General features: G+C 38.4%; 1 protein-coding gene across 1 annotated transcript in view; it reads left to right on the forward strand.

Annotated features, from left to right (window-relative positions):
• CNTNAP4 (contactin associated protein family member 4) overlaps positions 1-19,820 on the forward strand; it is a 268,262-nt gene that overhangs the window by 180,151 nt on the left and 68,291 nt on the right. Inside the window, exons 10-13 of the mRNA XM_043898095.1 lie at positions 757-928; positions 5,601-5,707; positions 8,689-8,808; positions 19,474-19,671. Coding sequence (XP_043754030.1) covers positions 757-928; positions 5,601-5,707; positions 8,689-8,808; positions 19,474-19,671 — 597 coding nt within the window. The remainder of the gene's footprint in view (positions 1-756; positions 929-5,600; positions 5,708-8,688; positions 8,809-19,473; positions 19,672-19,820) is intronic.

The following is a 19,820-nucleotide window of genomic DNA, read 5'->3' on the forward strand; positions in this document are numbered from 1 at the left end:
AAATAGTTAGAACATCATTAAACCCCAGACAATAATAGTTAATATTATAGTTCTTTATTATTTAAATAATTAGAAACAGGTCTTAGATAAATGTTAGGAAGAAATCAGTGTAAGTGGAGCATTTTTTTATGCGGCAGAGAATAAATAAAGTCAAACAGTGAAATGTTTTTGACATTAAGCCATCATGATTTATTAAAATGCAAGTGTATGTGGCTCTTACATGCAAATGAAAAGTATTTAATTAAATAAATAGTTGTAATTTTATTCCAAGTCATTGTAACTCCTTTTCCAAATAGCCTTCAACAGAAAGGTATTTCACCATTACTAATTTATCTTTTCTCATCTACAGTGCACATTTTCATCCTTTAAGCTCCTTTTTTTTTTTTGCATCCCCAAAGACTTAAGTCCCTGGGTTTAAGTTATGCATAATTTAACTCTCCTGGCTGACATGTGAGGATCCTGGAGCTGATTTGTGTATTTCTGAAACTGGGATCAAGTCAATATACTTGCACATGATTATTTAGACAGCAGTCATTTCCTGTGAATCCTGTGGTCTCATAATAAAGAGAAATGCTTTGTATAAATTGTACTTTGTAATTTAGATCCAATGAATAATGACTGCAATGGGCTTTCCTCTCTGCTTTAATTTAATAATCAAATGCCTATTTTCCTGATAAAACTATTTTAGTGCAGATACTGAGTGAGTCCTGATTCACTGTGATGTACCCTGGCCAACTGTGGTTTTGTTTTTATCAGGTTGTCCTGACAGCAGCTTTGGATCCAAATGTAAAAGTCCACTTGGTGGGTTCCAGGGATGCATGAGACTCATCTCCATCCATCACGAGGTGGTAGATCTGATTTCAGTTCAGCGGGGGGCCCTTGGGAACTTCAGCGACCTTCAGATAGACTCCTGTGGAATCACAGACAGGTAGGGGCAGTCTCCCCTCTTTATGTTGACTTGTCTGTTTTCAGGCTTTTGGCAGAATGTTATAATTAGTAGGTAAACATGTTCTCTCCTTTTTCTCACCATCACCATCATCTGTTCCACAGGAAATAGATAATATTTACATTAGAAATAAAATATGCTTTTAGTTTTATGCTTCTTATTTCCAGTGATAAAATTTAGGTAGAAGATGTGACCATATTATTTATATATACAAATAGCTACCAGTTCCCAAAAGATGATGGTGATGCTGCTGTAATTTTAAGGACATATAAATGTATCAGAAATATGATTAAACCCAATCACTTAGGATACCCTGACAGTAACATAAACCGTCAGGGGCCAGTAAACCAGAGACCTATGTGGTTCGTTGTCAGATGGCCTTTGCTTCCCTGACAGCTGAATAATATTACAGAGACACAGGAACTTAATTGGTTGCCATGGTCCTAATGTGTACCTTTAAGAACACATTAAAGAAACAAAGGACCTATACATAGAAAACTATAAAACACTGATGAAAGAAATCAAAGAGGACACAAACAGATGGAGAAACATACCGTGTTCCTGGATTGGAAGAATCAATATTGTCAAAATGGCTATTCTACCCAAAGCAGTCTATAGATTCAATGCAATCCCTATCAAGCTACCAACGGTATTTTTCACAGAACTAGACCAAAGAATTTCACAATTTGTATGGAAATACAAAAAACCTCGAATAGCCAAAATAATCTTGAGAAAGAAGAATGGAACGGGAGGAATCAACCTGCCTGACTTCAGACTCTACTACAAAGCCACAGTCATCAAGACAGTATGGTACTGGCACAAAGACAGAAATATAGATCAATGGAACAGAATAGAAAGCCCAGAGATAAATCCACGAACCTATGGACACCTTATCTTTGACAAAGGAGGCAAGGATATACAATGGAAAAAAGACAACCTCTTTAACAAGTGGTGCTGGGAAAACTGGTCAACCACTTGTAAAAGAATGAAACTAGAACACTTTCTAACACCATACACAAAAATAAACTCAAAATGGATTAAAGATCTAAATGTAAGACCAGAAACTATAAAACTCCTAGAGGAGAACATAGGCAAAACACTCTCCGACATAAATCACAGCAAGATCCTCTATGACCCACCTCCCAGAATATTGGAAATAAAAGCAAAACTAAACAAATGGGACCTAATGAAACTTAAAAGCTTTTGCACTACAAAGGAAACTATAAGCAAGGTGAAAAGACAGCCCTCAGATTGGGAGAAAATAATAGCAAATGAAGAAACAGACAAAGGATTAATCTCAAAAATATACAAGCAACTCCTGCAGCTCAATTCCAGAAAAATAAATGACCCAATCAAAAAATGGGCCAAAGAACTAAACAGACATTTCTCCAAAGAAGACATACAGATGGCTAACAAACACATGAAAAGATGCTCAACATCACTCATTATTAGAGAAATGCAAATCAAAACCACAATGAGGTACCATTACACACCAGTCAGGATGGCTGCTATCCAAAAGTCTACAAGCAATAAATGCTAGAGAGGGTGTGGAGAAAAGGGAACCCTCTTACACTGTTGGTGGGAATGCAAACTAGTACAGCCGCTATGGAAAACAGTGTGGAGATTTCTTAAAAAACTGGAAATAGAACTGCCATATGACCCAGCAATCCCACTTCTGGGCATACACACTGAGGAAACCAGATCTGAAAGAGACACGTGCACCCCAATGTTCATCGCAGCACTGTTTATAACAGCCAGGACATGGAAGCAACCTAGATGCCCATCAGCAGATGAATGGATAAGGAAGCTGTGGTACATATACACCATGGAATATTACTCAGCCATTAAAAAGAATTCATTTGAACCAGTCCTAATGAGATGGATGAAGCTGGAGCCCATTATACAGAGTGAAGTAAGCCAGAAAGATAAAGAACATTACAGCATACTAACACATATATATGGAATTTAGAAAGGTGATAACGATAACCCTATATGCAAAACAGAAAAAGAGACACAGAAATACAGAACAGACTTTTGAACTTTGTGGGAGAATGTGAGGGTGGGATGTTTCAAAAGAACAGCATGTATACTATCTATGGTGAAACAGATCACCAGCCCAGGTGGGATGCATGAGACAAGTGCTCCGGCCTGGTGCACTGGGAAGACCCAGAGGAATCGGGTGGAGAGGGAGGTGGGAGGGGGGATCGGGATGGGGAATAAGTGTAAATCTATGGCTGATTCATATCAATGTATGACAAAACCCACTGGAAAAAAAAAAAAAGAACACATTACCATCTTCTCTGCAGGGAAAATGCAAAAGAAACTCCCCTGTGGAAAAGTTTTGGAGCCATTGTATTGATGAGGGTATAAGGATGATCCAGTAGTTTCGATAGGAATTCCAGTGCAGGGCATGACTGGGCAAGATTTGGAAGTTCATTGTAGACGACGTTACTTTTAATTTAGTAGTTGATAGTTAATAGTTTAAAAGTGTTTTTAGGCATGGGCAACTGTAGCCAAATAATCTTGCCACTGATCAGGGCGTTTATTTTTAATTATTGAGTTCAATGAAATGTCATGGCAATTCCAGATTAAAAAAAAAATAAAGCAATGTGACAAACTTAATCCAGCATGTAGTCATGTTCAGTATATATTTTGAGCAAATACATTAATTCTGAGTTCTAAAAATAAGTTTTTATTTGTATGAAACATTTTGTCAACATAAACACACATCTGTTATATCTGAAGACCATTTACTGTATCACTGTCTGTTGCTCCTGTTTTGAACACTGGTAGATACTATGTTATTTGTAGAAAAAAATCATTATGATCTAACTTAGTAATGTATTAGGACATCATTTCCTCTCTATGAATATATGCTTATTTAACTCAATTTGTAGATAAAATGGTTCTTTCTATAATGAAAGATAATATGTAAGGGAGAATTGAGATGATAAACTTCAATTGGCTTGGTGTGGGGAATAACAGTGAGCTTCTCCATAGTTAGAGCCACACCAGCGTGGGATCATTAATCCTGATTTGGAGGAAGGCGTACAGCAAGGCACCCTGGGTCGGCTCTCACAGAAGCAGGGAGCTCACCCCCAGTGGGTAATAGTTACCAGGGACCAGCGGGAAGGTTCAGTCATCCACACCATGTGTGATGGTCATGTTACAACTGGGAAAATCCTGTAAGCAAAACATGAAGTTCCCAATCTTAGTTTTTAAAAAGGAGATGGCAGAAACTTCATCAAGAATATGTTCTTGACAGGTTTTGTAATTTATTTTTTATTCTGGGGTGACTGAGAGCATTTCAAGCCGTGGCCTCATTATAACTTTCCATTTAAATTCTAAAAAGCATCAATTATTTGATCAGGGTGATTTGAGTTGATACCAGAAGCTCTTTAACGTTTTTTGTCCACGGTGCCTTATGCATTTCAGTTGTTTTTTTTCAGTGCTCTAAATCAAAAGGGACAACTCATGCTTTCATTTAAATAGTTACTTGGTTCCAGGCAACTTTACAAGTGTTTATGTCCTAACAATTTAGAAACCTTTTGAAAAAGTAATTTATACATTTATTACTTTTATATATATATGTAAAATTAGAAAAATTTTAACTTTATTTTTAATGTAGTGTACAACCTTTCAAAACTTGGAATCACATCAAACACTGCTGCCCTTAACCTTTTTCAACATGATTTCACATGGCATTACTTTGTGTCAGCTACTGAACAGCCAGCTTCTCAAAGATAAGACATGATTAAAAGGAACCTGTTACGATCTAATGTGGAAATTTTTTTTTCCCCCATTTATTTTTATTAGTTGGAGGCTAATTACTTTACAATATTGTAGTGGTTTTTGCCATACATTGACATGAATCAGCCATGGATAATGTGGAAATTTAACTACCTCAAGCTAGTCAGTGGCACAGTGCTTGCCAGATGTTGAGTCTGCCTTATTTCTCTTCAAAATGTAAAGTGTCCTGGGAGCGGCTGTGACGTTGGGCCCGCTGCTGGGGCCCACTGTGCGTCCTCAGCGTTCCTGGTGGGTGCACCAGAAACAGAGCTGCCCCTCCGCCCACTTCCTTCTCTCCTTCCCCCTTCTTTATAGCCTCTTCCTTTAAATGTTCAGCGTAGTAAATCAGTATGATTAAATGTTATTTTGTGTAAACTATGGATGTTTCTGGCAACATACTAAATCACTGTTGCGTCACTTACAGAAAAGAGGGCTATGATATGATAGGACGTGTTGAAAATTAACAGTCACAGCTACCTGAGAACTGGCTGAAATCTGATGAACTTAGAGTTCTGTGATTAAGATCCCATAACGACAGACGAAATGACCATTGTGTGTGCTCAGCTGTGCCCGACTCTTTGCGACCCCCGGACTGTAGCCTGCCAGGCTTCCCTGTCCAGGGGATTCTCCAGGCAAGGATGCTGGAGCAGGTTGCCATTTCCTCTCCAGGGATCTTCCCGACCCAGGGATCAAACCCACGCCTCCTGTTGTACCACCTGAGAGGCACGGGATGACCATTAGTAGAGCTCTATTTACTCTTTAGATTGCTGTTAACATTCTTCTCTCACACGATCATGTATAATTGACCAGTATTTTGTGATATTTCACGGTGAATAGTAGTAACTGTATCTGCGCCTCCTTTTAGGTGTTTGCCTAACTATTGTGAACACGGCGGTGAGTGCTCCCAGTCCTGGGACACCTTCCATTGCAACTGTGCAAACACCGGCTACAGGGGAGCGACATGCCACAACTGTAAGCCTAACACTCCTGCCTGCTCGTGTCTCTGTCCCCATCCCCATTCATGTCCTTTTCTTTGTTGTGTATGTTTATATGTCCATGTGCGCACAACCCTGAAACTTAGCCTTCAGTTTATTTTTAATCCACACTTCTTTTCATAAAGTAGTCAAGGTAGCTTATAGAAACACATAAGACCGAAAAGAGTAGGAGAGCCAGCAAGGGGAAAATACATGTAGAAAAAAAGGTAGCTAAGGATAAACATAAACTACAGTGCCAAACAGGTAATCCCTGAAGTCTCTTAGTCGCCCAGTCATGTCCAACACTTTGCAACCCCATGGACCATAGCCTTCCAGGCTCCTCTGTCCATGGGGTTTCCCAGGCAAGAGCACTGGAGTGGGTTGCCCTTCCCTTCTCCAGGGGATCTTCCCAACCCAGGGGTCAAACCCACTTCTCCTGTATTGGCAGGTGGATTCTTCACCACTGAGCCACCTGGGAAGCCCTTAAATTCTCTTGCAACTCTGTTAATAAGGATGGTGGAAATGATATTAATCATAATAGTTTCATTGAGTGTTTTCTAAGTGCCAGGCACTGCTCTAGTATTTTGTATGTCCCAGCTCAGTTCCTTCTGATGATCACCTTAGTAGGTGGGTATTGTTATCATCTCTAGCTCACTAGGTAGCAGAGAGAGATTAATCACCTTGCCCAAAGCTCCTGAAATAGTTGAGACACAGTGAGCATGTGGACGTTTGTAATTATACTCCAGAGGCTGGGACCACAACCAATCTTCTTTTGCTGTTTTAGAAGCTGTGCGTTCTTTTCTGGTGAAAATGTGTGTGTGGTGTTAAGACTCACGTCATTTTCTTATCCACTTGTTCAGCACAAATGCCCATTTTTTTTTTCTTCTCATTTTTTTTTTCATTATTATTGCTGACTTTGTGAGCAACTTAACTCCTAGTCCTCTGACATGCAGCCGTGACTTCAGGCAAGGGCCTTAGGTGGAGTCCTCAGTCTCCTGTCTCCCTTCTTGTCACTGTGAACTGCTTTGTACTCCTGCCAGAGCTGAGATTGGAACTCTGGGCTCCCAGCCCCGGAGGCCCCACGAGGGACCCTCGGAAGTCCTGACTCAGAGCTGGAGAGGGCATGAGTTGGGGTGGGGAGCTCCTGGGCTCACCCTCACGCTTCCACAATCAACTTGTGTGGACTGGAATGCCTTGTAAGATCAGAAAGGACATCTGCTGTTGCTAAAGCCAGGCCAACTTTCTTACCCTGGATCACCAGTAGCAGAATGACAGTGTATTTTAATTTTTCATACCCGCCATCATCCCAATTACAGCAACTAATTCAAAACACAAAGCTAATTGAATGTGTTTTAACTAATTGTTTATTTTCAACTGTTAGCTGTGACTGAATCTAAATATAAGCACAAACATCTCTGAGCCAAAAAAAATTAGATGATAAATAACTATTTTCATCGCTAGCCCACAACTTGATCCAATCATTGAATTCACTTATTAGGTTCTTGAGCAGGTAGGAGTCAAAATTTTTTGCCAAAAACCATTCTGATAAACGGGGCCAAGAAAACAAACCTGGCTATAATGAAGTCATCACCATCATTAGCTTGAGTAGAGGGCAGGTCAGCAATGGAGTCTTTTAAAAGATTTTACTAGAAAATAATATTTTAAACAGTCATGTTAAAAAGTGAAGTAATACACATAAAGCAAAGGTACTCACAGTTGTATGTCCCATCCAATACCAGCCCTCATGGCAGTTACGTGTGCATCCCAGCCTCTTTCAGGCAATTTGTCAACACATGTATGAGCGTACAGAAATATATCAATTAACCCTTTCACATGCCCATTTCACTGCATAAAATGCAAATGTGCCTAGAAAACAATCCATCTTATATCTCTCCCTATGTAATATGCAATAGGAGCAAAACAGACAAGGAATTGTGGAGGAGTAGAGAAGTAAATTTGTATGTTTATCTGAAATCTCTGTAACGCTAAGAAAAATTAGTTACAGTATTTCATATTGTCTAAAAACTCATTAACATAGTTTTGAAAAATTTAGACTAGATCAAGGAAGGACATTCAGGGGATGGTTTATTTCTCATTCCACAAAATTAAAAACTTGATGGAAATCACCATTACAATTGGCCAAGTGTTCAGTGAAGTGAGTGCATCATATAGAGTTGCTAATATCAAACCTTGTACATGGCAAATATATAATTGTAAAATTAAAAGTATCCAGTTATGGATCAAAACATATTTAGACCAACTGAGGGCATATCTTATATAAGTATTTCTTTTGCTTTGAATTTTAATTATCTTAAATTCTCATTACAGAGCGTTAGAAAAAGTTTCTTTTGTAAATTACTTTTTAAATTATTCACAAGAAGCTTTGTAAATCATACTTGTTTTATGGGGAAAAAAGATTTTATCTATAGATTTATGTGAGAAAGGCGGCTAGTTGCAGCATTATTTGGAGCTTTTCTGTTGCTTAATTTTTGGATAACACAGCTTATCTAAGGAGATTACATTATTGTGCTTCAGATGTTAGGTTTTTACAAGGTGATACTAGAATTAGAAATTCCAAAGTGGTTGTTGAAAGATCCATTTGGATGGATGTGCAAAATGGAGGTCACATTATAAGAATCTTAGCATTTAAAACACCTACCTTCTATTTTGTTGTTTTACCTAAATGTAAAAATAAACTAAATTTTCATTTTAAATGAATAATCTTGTATTCCTTTAGTAATAACATGAAATGCCATAAAATACAATCCCATTCTTTCTTTTATCTATCTAATCTTCTTTCATCCATATTTGTTTAAAAAATGAGTTTTGTCTTAAAGTATGTATTACGTTTTCTCCTGGTCAGTAATGTGTAAACTAAATTTCAAGACTTGGAATATTTTGTGTCCAAACTAAAATTTAAGGGATTAATTTTATACTATTTCACTTATGATGACACTTTCACTTTTTTTTTTTTAACAGCTATCTACGAGCAGTCATGTGAAGCCTATAAGCATAAAGGAAATAATTCAGGGTTTTACTACATAGATGCAGATGGAAGTGGTCCCCTTGAACCATTTCTTCTATATTGCAATATGACTGGTGAGTTAATCAACTTTCATTTCAGAGTTAAATTTGCATCAACACTTTAAACACAAAATTAGAATGAAACAATAAGAAGTTGATGTAATTTCCAACTTGATTAAAATGTATATTGTTCAGTAAAAGGACTTAAAGTCAAACTTTAAAAAAATAATTTAATGCCAGTGATTTAAAATGTCATTATTTTCTATGCATGTGTTATCTGTGTAGAATATCTAATAATAATTGTATCTTATTAAGTCCCAATCCAAAAAGGATAGACTTTATTCCTCTGAGAAGATTGATACATACATATGATTTCCCTTGTATGTAGAATCTGGAAGACAAATGAACAAACATAACAAAAGAGTAACAGGCTCCTAGATACAGAGAACAAACAGGTTATTGTCTGATGGGAGAGGAGTAGGGGGATGAAAAGAGAAAAAATTGTGACCAAGGGTGGTAATGAATGTTAATTAGGTTGTTTATGGTGAGCATTTCATAGTGTGTATTTATATGAAACCATCACATTATATACATTAAATATACACAATTTTGCCAACATAAATAAAGCTGAAAAATATTTTAAATAATAATAATGAAAGAAAAAAGATTGATGCATGTGAAAGCTTTGAAAATATTTTCTTAACTTTGGGTAGGAACGAATTTTATTCCTTACTTACATAAACTTATATAGGAATTAATAGTGTTGGAAAATGTGTTTGATTCAATGCAGCATCCATTCATGATAAAAAGAAAATGAAAGCTCAGTAAATTACCAGTAGAAGGAAATCTTCTTAATTTGTTAAAGAGGACCCATTAAAAAAACCTACAGTACATATCACAGATTTTTGTGAAGTACTGAAAATTTTACCCCTGTCACCAACATTAATGCAAGGATGCCTGCTATGATCACTCTGTTCACCGTTATTTTTGGAGGTCCTAGCCAGTGCAAGAAAGCAAGAGAAAAAAGTGAACAACTTACATACTAGGAAAGAAAAACTATGACTCTCATTGTTTGTAGATGACCAGGTTATGTACTGAGAGTTTTCTGAACAATATCCAGAGTATTAAAATTCAGAATGATTGCTAGATATCTAGTTAAAGTAAAAGTTAATTTTATTTCTGTATATCAGCAATAAGTATTTAAAATGAAATTTTAGAAGATTCTATTTTTAGTAGCATCAAAAATCTCAAATACATGGTAATAAATCTAAAGAAAGTTATGCATAGCTTTTACACTGATAATTGTAAAATACTATTGAGATAAATTAAGTCCTAAAAAAGTGGAGAAATATAAAATTTTCATTGATTATAAAACTCAATATGGTGATGTAAATGTCAGTTTTTCCCAACTTGGTACTGAGTGCAAACCTTAGTTAAAATTTCAACAGGGTGTTTGTTGGTTGGTATAATTGGGCTTTCCTGGTGCCTCAGATGGTAACAAATCCACCTGCAATGCAGGAGACCTGGGTTTGATCCCCTGGTTGGAAATATCCCCTGAAGTAGGAAATGGCAACCCACTCCAGCATTCTTGCCTGGAGAATTCCATGGACAGAGGAGCCTGGCAGGCTACACAATCCATGGGATCAAACAGTTGGACACAACTAAATGACTAGCACTTTCATAGTTGTTTTGGTGAAACTTGACAAGCAGACTCTAAACTTTAGCAGCAATTTTGAAGGGGCCAGAAGAACTAAATCAATCTTAAAGAGTAAAGTTGGAGGACTCAAGTCTACCAGCTATAATATAGACATTATGCTGACCAGTTGAGTAAAACAGCTTGTGATTGACAGAAGGAAAACTGAAAGGACCAATGACAGAAGATAGAGAATCTGTAAATAGACTCACTCATATATGGACAGCTGATTCATTGCAAAGGTAGCATTCATGCACAGTGAAGGAAAGATGGTTTTTTCAACCTGTATGTGCTCAGTCACTTCAGCCATGTCCGACTCTTTGCGACACTATGGACTATAGCCTGCCAGGCTCCTCTGTCCATGGAATGGACAAGCACACTGGAGTGGGTTGCCCTGATCTTCCCAGTGCACACTGGAGTGGGTTGCCCTGATCTTCCCAGTGCAGGGACTAAACCTGCGTCTCCTGTGTCTCCTGTGTTGCAGGCAGATTCTCTACCCACTGAGCCACCTGCTGGGTGAAACTGTGTGTAAATATTGTAACAAAGACTTGATCCCTTCATCGTCAAACACAAATGGATTCTAGATGATTTGTGCTCTCCAGTGTAGTAGCCACTAGTTAGATTTACATTTAATTGAAATTAATATAACTAAACAGTTTGAGACAAGTTGTACAAATCTGAATTGATTCATTACAATAAGATTAAATTAAAAGCCATTTCCTCAGTCTCACTAGCCACAGTTTAACTACTGCATAGCCACCTATTCCATCATTGCAAAAAGTTTACATTGGATAGCACTGTGTCAGGAGGTCAGCATTTCATGGAGCAAAATAAACAGAAAAAGGAAATATTGAATTGAAGCAGGAGGCAGGGTAGAGGAGGACTTACTACTTAAAATCTGGCAGTGAATATCTAAGGAAAGAGCCTTCTGGGCCGAGGAAATAAATGCCAAGTCCTGAGAGAGTGTTGTGTGTGTGTTCAGAAAGCAGCAGCAGATCAAGTGTGGCTGGAGTGCGGTGAGCGAGCTTCAGGTACAGGAGAGCAAGAAGTAATCAAGTGGCGGGGGCAGGAGAGGAAGGGCCAGGGGTCCTCACAGGGTGTCGGGGCCCTGGGTTTTACCCTGAGTGAGTTCAGAAGACCATGGGGAGTTTTAACCAATGGTAGATGCCACCTGGCTTTCTTTAATAGGATCATGTTTGCTTCTGTGTTGGGAAATGCCTGTCTAGGAGCAGAGGTAGAAAGGAGTTAGAAGATATATTCATACAAATATATATATATATATATATACACACACACACACATATATATATATATAAATGTAGGTATATACCAAATATGTACATGCATATGAATAATATGTATATGTATAATAGGAGTATAGGAGTTAGGAAGCCTGTTTGGAGACTGAGTTTAAGTAATTAATAATCCAGGTAAGAGCCAGGAAAGTCATCTGCACTGGATCATACAATGTAGATGGTGGACGGAGATTCAATTTTCTCACTGAATATGTGTGAGGAATGAGAAAACAAAGGGAACTAAAAAGTAACACCACATTTTTGGCTTCGGCAATTGGAGTGATTAAGTTGCCATGATCTGAGATGTGGTCAGAGAGGTTTGAGGGGAAAGATGAGCTCAGTTTTACACACTTTAAATTTGAGATGTCTGTTACACATTCACGAAATATTGAGAAGGCAGTTGAATATGGGAGCAACAGTTCCTTTGTATTAAAGTGTAATTCTAAAAGCTGAAGGGTAGTGGCAAATCTTGACCACAGATATTTTGGAAAATTACTATAGAATGTGTCTTTAGAGATGTTTCGTATAACATAACCAGGGGGCTTCAGTTTGCCCTACCATTGTTGAGAACACTGCCTATCTTAGCCTGTTTGGGCAGCTATAGCAGAATACTATAGATCAGATACCTTATAAACAACAGAAATTTATTTCTCACAGTTTTAGAGCATGGGAAGCTCAAGATCATGGCGCCAGCATTGTCAGATGAGAGCTCTCTTCCAGATTTAAGACTTCTTATACCATCATGTGATGGTGATAGAAGGGGTCCTGCAGGGTCTCTTTTGTAAGAGCACTAATCCCATTCATGAGAACACCTCCCTCTTGACCTCATGACCTCCCAGAGGTGCCACGTGCTAAGCACATTACCTTTGGGGTGAGTGATTCAACATATGAATTTTGGTGGGGTGCACAAACATTCAGACCATAGCACTGCTCCACATGCCAAAGTAACCTAACATAGCTAACGATTCTTACATGTTTATCCCATCAACAAAATTCCCTGCTCTCCACAGTACAGATTCCCAGGCAGCACCCTGAGGCAGGAGGGTTAGGGTGAGACATCAAAATCAATATTTTTAAAAACCTTCCCATTTGATACTTACTGTGGAGCCAGGTTTGGGCGTAGCTGTTTTAGACTTACGGTTTTCAAACTTTACAGAACAGCCTGCTCTATTTGTGAGAATTAAACATAAGTGTGAGAAGACTTCACAGACAGAAAAGGAAAATTTTGCAGATGAACAATATGAATTCAGGTGTCAAATAACTTTTTGATTTTTTTCTGTTTAATGTGGGTTTTGAGTGAGATTCAACAAACTGTCACTGCATTCCTGTGAATCCTGTGTTGCCACAAAGGACGCTGAACTATGCCCATGCACTTGCTTTATGAAGTTTTGATTCTGCGGTTCAGACACCTCAAAGTTGCTAAGTATCTGTATACTTGAAAGCTCTTAGAAATACCACATGCACACAAAATTCTCATTATCCATGGTAGTTATGTTCTACAAAGTAACCACAGTCACCTGGATTTATGAATACTGGACCATTGTTCCCAGGGAATTGCAGTCAGACTAGGTAACCAGTATTCTTGAGCTTCCCTTGTGGATCAGCTGGTAAAGAATCTGCTTGCAATGTGGGAGACCTGGGTTCGATACCTGGGTTGGCCAGATCCCCTGGAGAAGGGAAAGACTACCCATTCCAGTATTCTGGCCTGGAGAATTCCATGGACTGTATAGACCATGGGGTAGCAAAGAGTGAGACACGACTGAACGATTTTCACTTTCAAAGTTCCTGCACGCCTCTGGTCACAGTATTCTCAACTAATCAATACATAACCTTGTTTCACTTGCGTTTCAGATTAAAGACACCTTATTTAATGCATAGTTAATTCATTAACATTGAACTCACAACCAACAGCACCAGAACTCATACCTGAAGGAAGCGTGTCTGTCCCTTGTATTCCCAGGAGGCACAACATAGCCTTCTTGTGCTTAGAATCCTGGACAGCACTCTAGTTCTTTGCTTGGAGGCCAATGTAAAGAGTGAAATCAGCGAAGAACATGGGACAAATAGAATACGTGTTTACAGGATGAGAGCTGAAGCAAGGAGTCACAACCTGGTTCTGTTCAACTTCAGCTGGGCAACTGAAATTCATATTGGGCAACTTCTTTTTTTTTTTTTTTTTTGCTTTGTATCTGTAGACACGCAGGAAAGCCTCAAGAACTGATTTGGGGATTCAAATAAATTTTAGTGAGTAGGCAAATTCATAAATGAGGAGACTCTGATACACATACGTGCATTGGCTATATTATGGTTTTTTATGCATACTACTTTAGTAATTTATAGGCCATGTGCATTTTTCATGACCATCTCAATGGTATGGAAATTATTAATTTCATTTTACTGAATGAATTATTTTATTTTCTATTAAATCAGCATTTACCTTATTATATTGCATTACTAATGCTATTTTAGTCACTTGAGGTGCTTTAGCAAGGTTATCAAAAAGTATAGATGAGAAAGAGGACATTCAGAAAGCTTAAAACCCTCTGAAGAGCAAGCAGTGAAGGACAGAGATACAGATAATCCAGTTAGGAGACAGCAAAGTGTTTTCAAAAGCTCCAGAATGTTGAAATATATTCAAACAAAAGTGACAGTCCCAGAATGTAACAAGTCAGTGAAAAATACATGTTACAACTTGAGACTTTCCTTATTGATCTGGTTTTGCAAATGAGAAAAGCAAGACTCAGGGAAGTTCAGGGAGGCAGGCTGAGGAATATCATTAGGGATAGATCAAGAGCTGAAACCTTGGTCTCTTCTCCCAGCCTGAAAATGTTTCGGCTAGAAAAGGCTACATTCTATCAGCGTCTCATTGCCTGTAACCAATTACCTATCCTCAAGGTATAGCAATCAGGTATACCAATTATGAAGGCAAGACAAAAGGCTGGATTGGTAGTTTTCGAATGTGTAACTAAAGAAAAGATTCTTAGTCTAGAATTACTATCCAACAGATGAATCCACATGGATTTAAATTTCTTTAACCATTACAAGCTAAAACATACAAAGAAAATCTCTTTTGAATGGATAATTTCCAAAACTTAAAAGTCTGAAAATTTTTTCTAAACAGTCTTCTAAATAAAATTAAAAATTTTTTAGGATTATATGAATCCCAGTGGCTATCTCTGTTGTAATGTACAGGACTTTTTCTTCTTTTTCTTCATGAAAGCCTTTTCTATATTGAAATAGCTTTATGTAAGAAATGTCTCATCAAACATTACGCTGTGAGGACATCATTTCAGTGTGGAGAAAGTGATAAGCGGTACAGCTGTGACTTTCAAAGTTTTGCGGAAGTGATAATTCTGTGGCTTAAGCTCACCTTTTCCCGGGCACCCACTTCCAAGACTCCTGGATTTAGTTTCACTGACTCAGTAAGTTTAGAGACCAAGGCCTGGGTCTCTGCTCTATTAAACTGCAAGCTCCCCATGTGATTCCGAGATAAGGACTCTTGAGACCCTTTCATGAGAAGGCTGGAGAGTGTGAGACTTAAGACAGCAAAACTATCTTTACTCCAGGGATTTCAACAATAAAGACCTTCCTAATAGCTGTGAGAGTTAATAACTAACTACCGTTATTTAAATGCAGCCTTGTTTACGTCCAGTTTTGCTCCCGGATGCTAGCTGCTTTTTCTCTCTCAGCTTTCCTTAACACAGCACTTCCGGCCTGTTCTTACAGTCTTTATCACCTCTATCACCCACAGCTATTAATCCTGAAGGAATACACACTCTGCAACTGTGTTGCTTAAACAGCATTTTTTTTTTAACACTGTTATCACATTAAAAAATAGCAGTCAGCCCAAGATAAATCAAGTTCTTAATTACTCAGTTGCTTAACATACAGTCTATATATTAGAAATCACTTCAGGGAGAGAAATCACTTCAGGTCTACACCAGTAGACCTAAAATGCCTTTCAGTGTTTTAGCATATATATTAATTTCACAGATTTTTCTGCTCTCTCTCTTTACTCATTTCCCTGTGTTTCCTTACCTTGACAGCTCTCTTTGCATTTGGTAAAGGATAGTTTTCAAAAAAATTAAATCATGACTCTTACACAGATATAAAAATAAAAGCTAAACCTGTTTTGAAGATTTTATTTAATGTTTAACCTTACTAATGAGGGGGCTTCCCTGATGGCTTGGCTGGTAAAGAATCTTCCTGCAATGTAGAAACCCAGATTCGATCCCTGGGTTTGGAAGATCGCTTAGAGATGGGAACAGCTACCCACTCCAATATTCTGGCCTGGAGAATTCCATGGATGTATAGTCCATAGGGTCACAAAGAGTTGGACACAACTGAGCAACTTTCACTTTCACTTTACTAATGAGGCAACTGGTAAGATGTAATAGCCAGTTGTAAGAAGTTTCAAAGAACAGACATATCTCTACATCAGTAATAATGAAATAACTGTGCCAGTGGAGGCAAAACCAGCTGCTTCCACAGCAGAGGAACCCAGACAGCCTCTAGCAGGTAGAATTTGCCGGCCTGTAGACAGGAATTATTTGTTGTAAAGAAACAATGGCTTGCTTGCTAAGCAAAACAAATAATGACAACAAAAAAGTAAGTCTGTGTTAAAGGATAATTTAATATAAATATGTCTTATAAGTTAGAGATAGTGGACTTCTCTGGAGAAACTCAAAGCTTATCTCCTCCAGATTTACTTGCCTACCTTCTAAGAGTGATAAACACCCAAGGACTTGCCCGCCTTCTCCTTGGAGAAGATTTGTTGCGTTCCAGAGTCCTTTCTCACTCTTAGGAGGGATGGAGGTGTGCCAGCCATCCTCTGTAAGCTCCAAGTCTCATATTTTGGGGGTCCCTCTCTCATGGTGCAACTTTAGTGGGCACATAGAAGGCAAGATAACTTGCTAGCTTGCAAGTGGGAGGTCTCATACCCTTCATAGTTTCAGCCTTAGCATTATTTTGCAGTTGCATCAGATGTCTACTATTTCCAAAGTTTGAAAGCAGCTAAAAGACAGTGAAAGTCTCAGAGCCACCAGAGAATCACACAGATCACCTGGAAGACTGTGCTCTAATCTGGGCATTGCTTTGGTTCTATTCGCTCATTCATTTATCCCTTCAGTAACGAGTATCTTTTTCTGCACGTTGTGCCCAGCCACACACTAGAGGTGGTATGGCCTGCAAATTAGAATCTATCGTTCTTCTAGTAGAGCTTACAGACCAGTGGGAAAAACCAATTTAATAAATCACAGAACACTGAATTACGCATAATGAAGCCTTTGTCTTTTATAGTTGTAATTTCTAAACAGGTATTTGTAGAAACATTGGATACCATGATCATGTCCAAAAGAACAGTATAACAGTTTGCAGAGATTCCTCTGTTAGTAAAATGCATGAGAACTGGAGCCTGGGTGTTGGGCCCTCATGTCCATCACCCAGAATCCACTGTGATGCTTTCATTGTCTCTCCTTTGCCCTGGACATCTCAATTACTGATAAGTGCAGCATCTGCATAGCTTCATCTTTGTAGCACTTTTTATTGAAAGTGAACTCACTTGCAGAAACTATCATAATATGGAAATTTTAGAATTTCAAAAGGAGACCTTTCTCTGAGCTGCCCTTTAGCAGCCGACATGCACTGTGGCCTTGGATTTCTTACAACACCTTAAGAGACCTTGAAAGAACACAATGTGTTCGTCATGACCCAGAGGATGCTAAATGATAGGGAAGTCCCTCTAAGGGTGACCCAAAAGGCAAAGAGACAAAGGCTTCAAGTAGGTTTATTGTCCAGCTCTTTTGACAGCTACTCAGCTAGAGATGAGCTGCTTCACCCATGCCATTGATTCCCTACAAGAAAGGATGAATGGTTCTGCTGAATAATAAAAGCAGAGTCCAGCAGAGGCTAGGTTAACAGATTTGCCCGGATAATAATCTTAAATTTCTAATAGCCAAGACTGTGTGGCTAAAATGATAGAATTTCAGACTTAATATATTGCTTCCTATATTCTCCCCCTGCCCACCTTTTTTTTTTTTTTTCAAATTTGGAAATAGAGGCTCAGATTTCAGCTGACTTTCTTAAGAGTGCAGACCCATGCCTGATACACAAATTCAGGTCTCCTAGTGATCTTCTTGCTGTCCTGCTGTCTGGCCAACCATAATTAATTTCATTAGCTTGTATATCATGTCGTCTTTGAGGAAAACAATTTACTGATCAGGCTCTTCAGTCAGCTGAAATTCAAGGTGGAAATGAAAGCAATGGTTTTATTGCTATAAAAGGCTATGGTTTCAGAGAAAAATTATGTTCCACTTATGGAAGAGAATAAGGCTGTCAAATTTGCCTCCTGTCTCATTTATTTAACAGGCCTCTCTATTCAAAATTCTGATGACCAGGAGAGGGGTGGGAGTGGAATTTCTTGTTTTGATTGTGTTGATCCATGTGAATGTATTCGCTAAAAACCAGGGGGCTGGGTATCTCTACCGACTGTTTTCCTCCAATTTAGACTCTTCCTCTGTAATACCGAAGAGTTATGTGACTCAACGGCACATTTATAGCAGAGTTTTGACAACTTCCCATCTGTTTCTCACCTATTAAATCAGAGGCCTTTTGATTAATGTGTTCTTAGGCCTGCGTACATCACGGTACATATAATACGAAGTTGATTGCTGGGAAAGTAGAAAGACAGACACAATATGTCTATCTTCTGTTACAACCCTTGTAAGGTTTTTATTTCATCTAAATAATTCTGGTAATCAGTGTGATGGAAATGTTTACAGACTATCAGGTACCAATAGTGATAGCTCTCGCACCTACGCAGAGATGTTTTATTTTTCTTGTGAGTCGAGATGCTGATACTGTGTTACGTATTCAGAAGCATGACTTGCTCTTGCACTGAGTAACTGCGCAGATCACATGGTACCAGAATGGATTTTTCAAATTTGATTTTAAAAGAAATAGGTGTAATTCTGGTGTAATTTCCTAACATCTGTGTCCTATGAATATGTATTGATGTGTATGTGTTTGTGTATATAGATTAATCATATTACATATAGTTTTGTATCCTGCATTCCCCACTTAAATATTTTGTACATTTTCCCATATCATTTAAAAAAAATTCTCCAAAGCTTGATTTGAAAAGGAAATAGATGTACACTCATAATTAAAAGTTGTCTGAAGGGAGATACATGGGCCATAAAAGGTTGACTTTCTTTTTGCTGGTAGCATGGATGATTTCCAAGAATGGATAAATGATTGCTTATGTTATGTAATTTAAAATATTTTACAGATTCAAAGATGCATTTTTTCATACTTTAACATCTCTGAATTCAGGACGTATCAACAATCAGCAAAGTTTTACAGTTATAATAGGCAGCATTATTCTTTTCTTTCTTAAACAAAATTAATAATGTATCTTTTAAAAGTAGAATATCAGATTTGATGAAATGTACAAATTTAATAGTCAGTTTTCTTAATATTTTTACCATGAATGTTTTCTGGCTGAATTATATGAAAAAGTAGAATAAAAACACTGCAATGCATGGCAATCATATAAACTTCAGGGAAAAGAATCATTTTACTATAATTTAAAAATTTTAAGAATCCATTTGTGTTGATTCTACCTCTCAGAGAGGTTTGATGACTAGAAAAGTTTGACTCCGATAAAAGGTGATTTTGATTTTCTTTATTTATTTTAACTTTTGCAGACTAGTGATGGTCTCCTCTCTTTCTTCCCCCATTTCTGCATCCAAGAAACTGCGTGGACCATCGTACAGCACAATGGCTCTGACGTCACAAGAGTCCGAAATACCAGCCCAGAGCACCCCTACACGGGGCTTTTCGAGTATGTGGCCAGCATGGAGCAGCTCCAGGCCACCATTAGCCGCGCAGAGCACTGTGAGCAGGAGCTGACCTACTACTGCAAGAAGTCACGGCTCGTCAGCAAGGAAGGTAAGCGCACTGGGGCACCCGTCCCCCTCCCCGCGGGGCGCCCGCCCGCACCAGCTCCTGCAGGGTGTGATTCTGCCACGGTGGTGGCTGAGAGCCGCCCAGGGCCTGTGCTCCCCAAGCGCGGAGCAAGCCTGTCACAGTCGGGAAGT

This window comes from Cervus elaphus, chromosome 4, assembly GCF_910594005.1.
Source record: "Cervus elaphus chromosome 4, mCerEla1.1, whole genome shotgun sequence".
Lineage (NCBI taxonomy): Eukaryota > Metazoa > Chordata > Mammalia > Artiodactyla > Cervidae > Cervus > Cervus elaphus.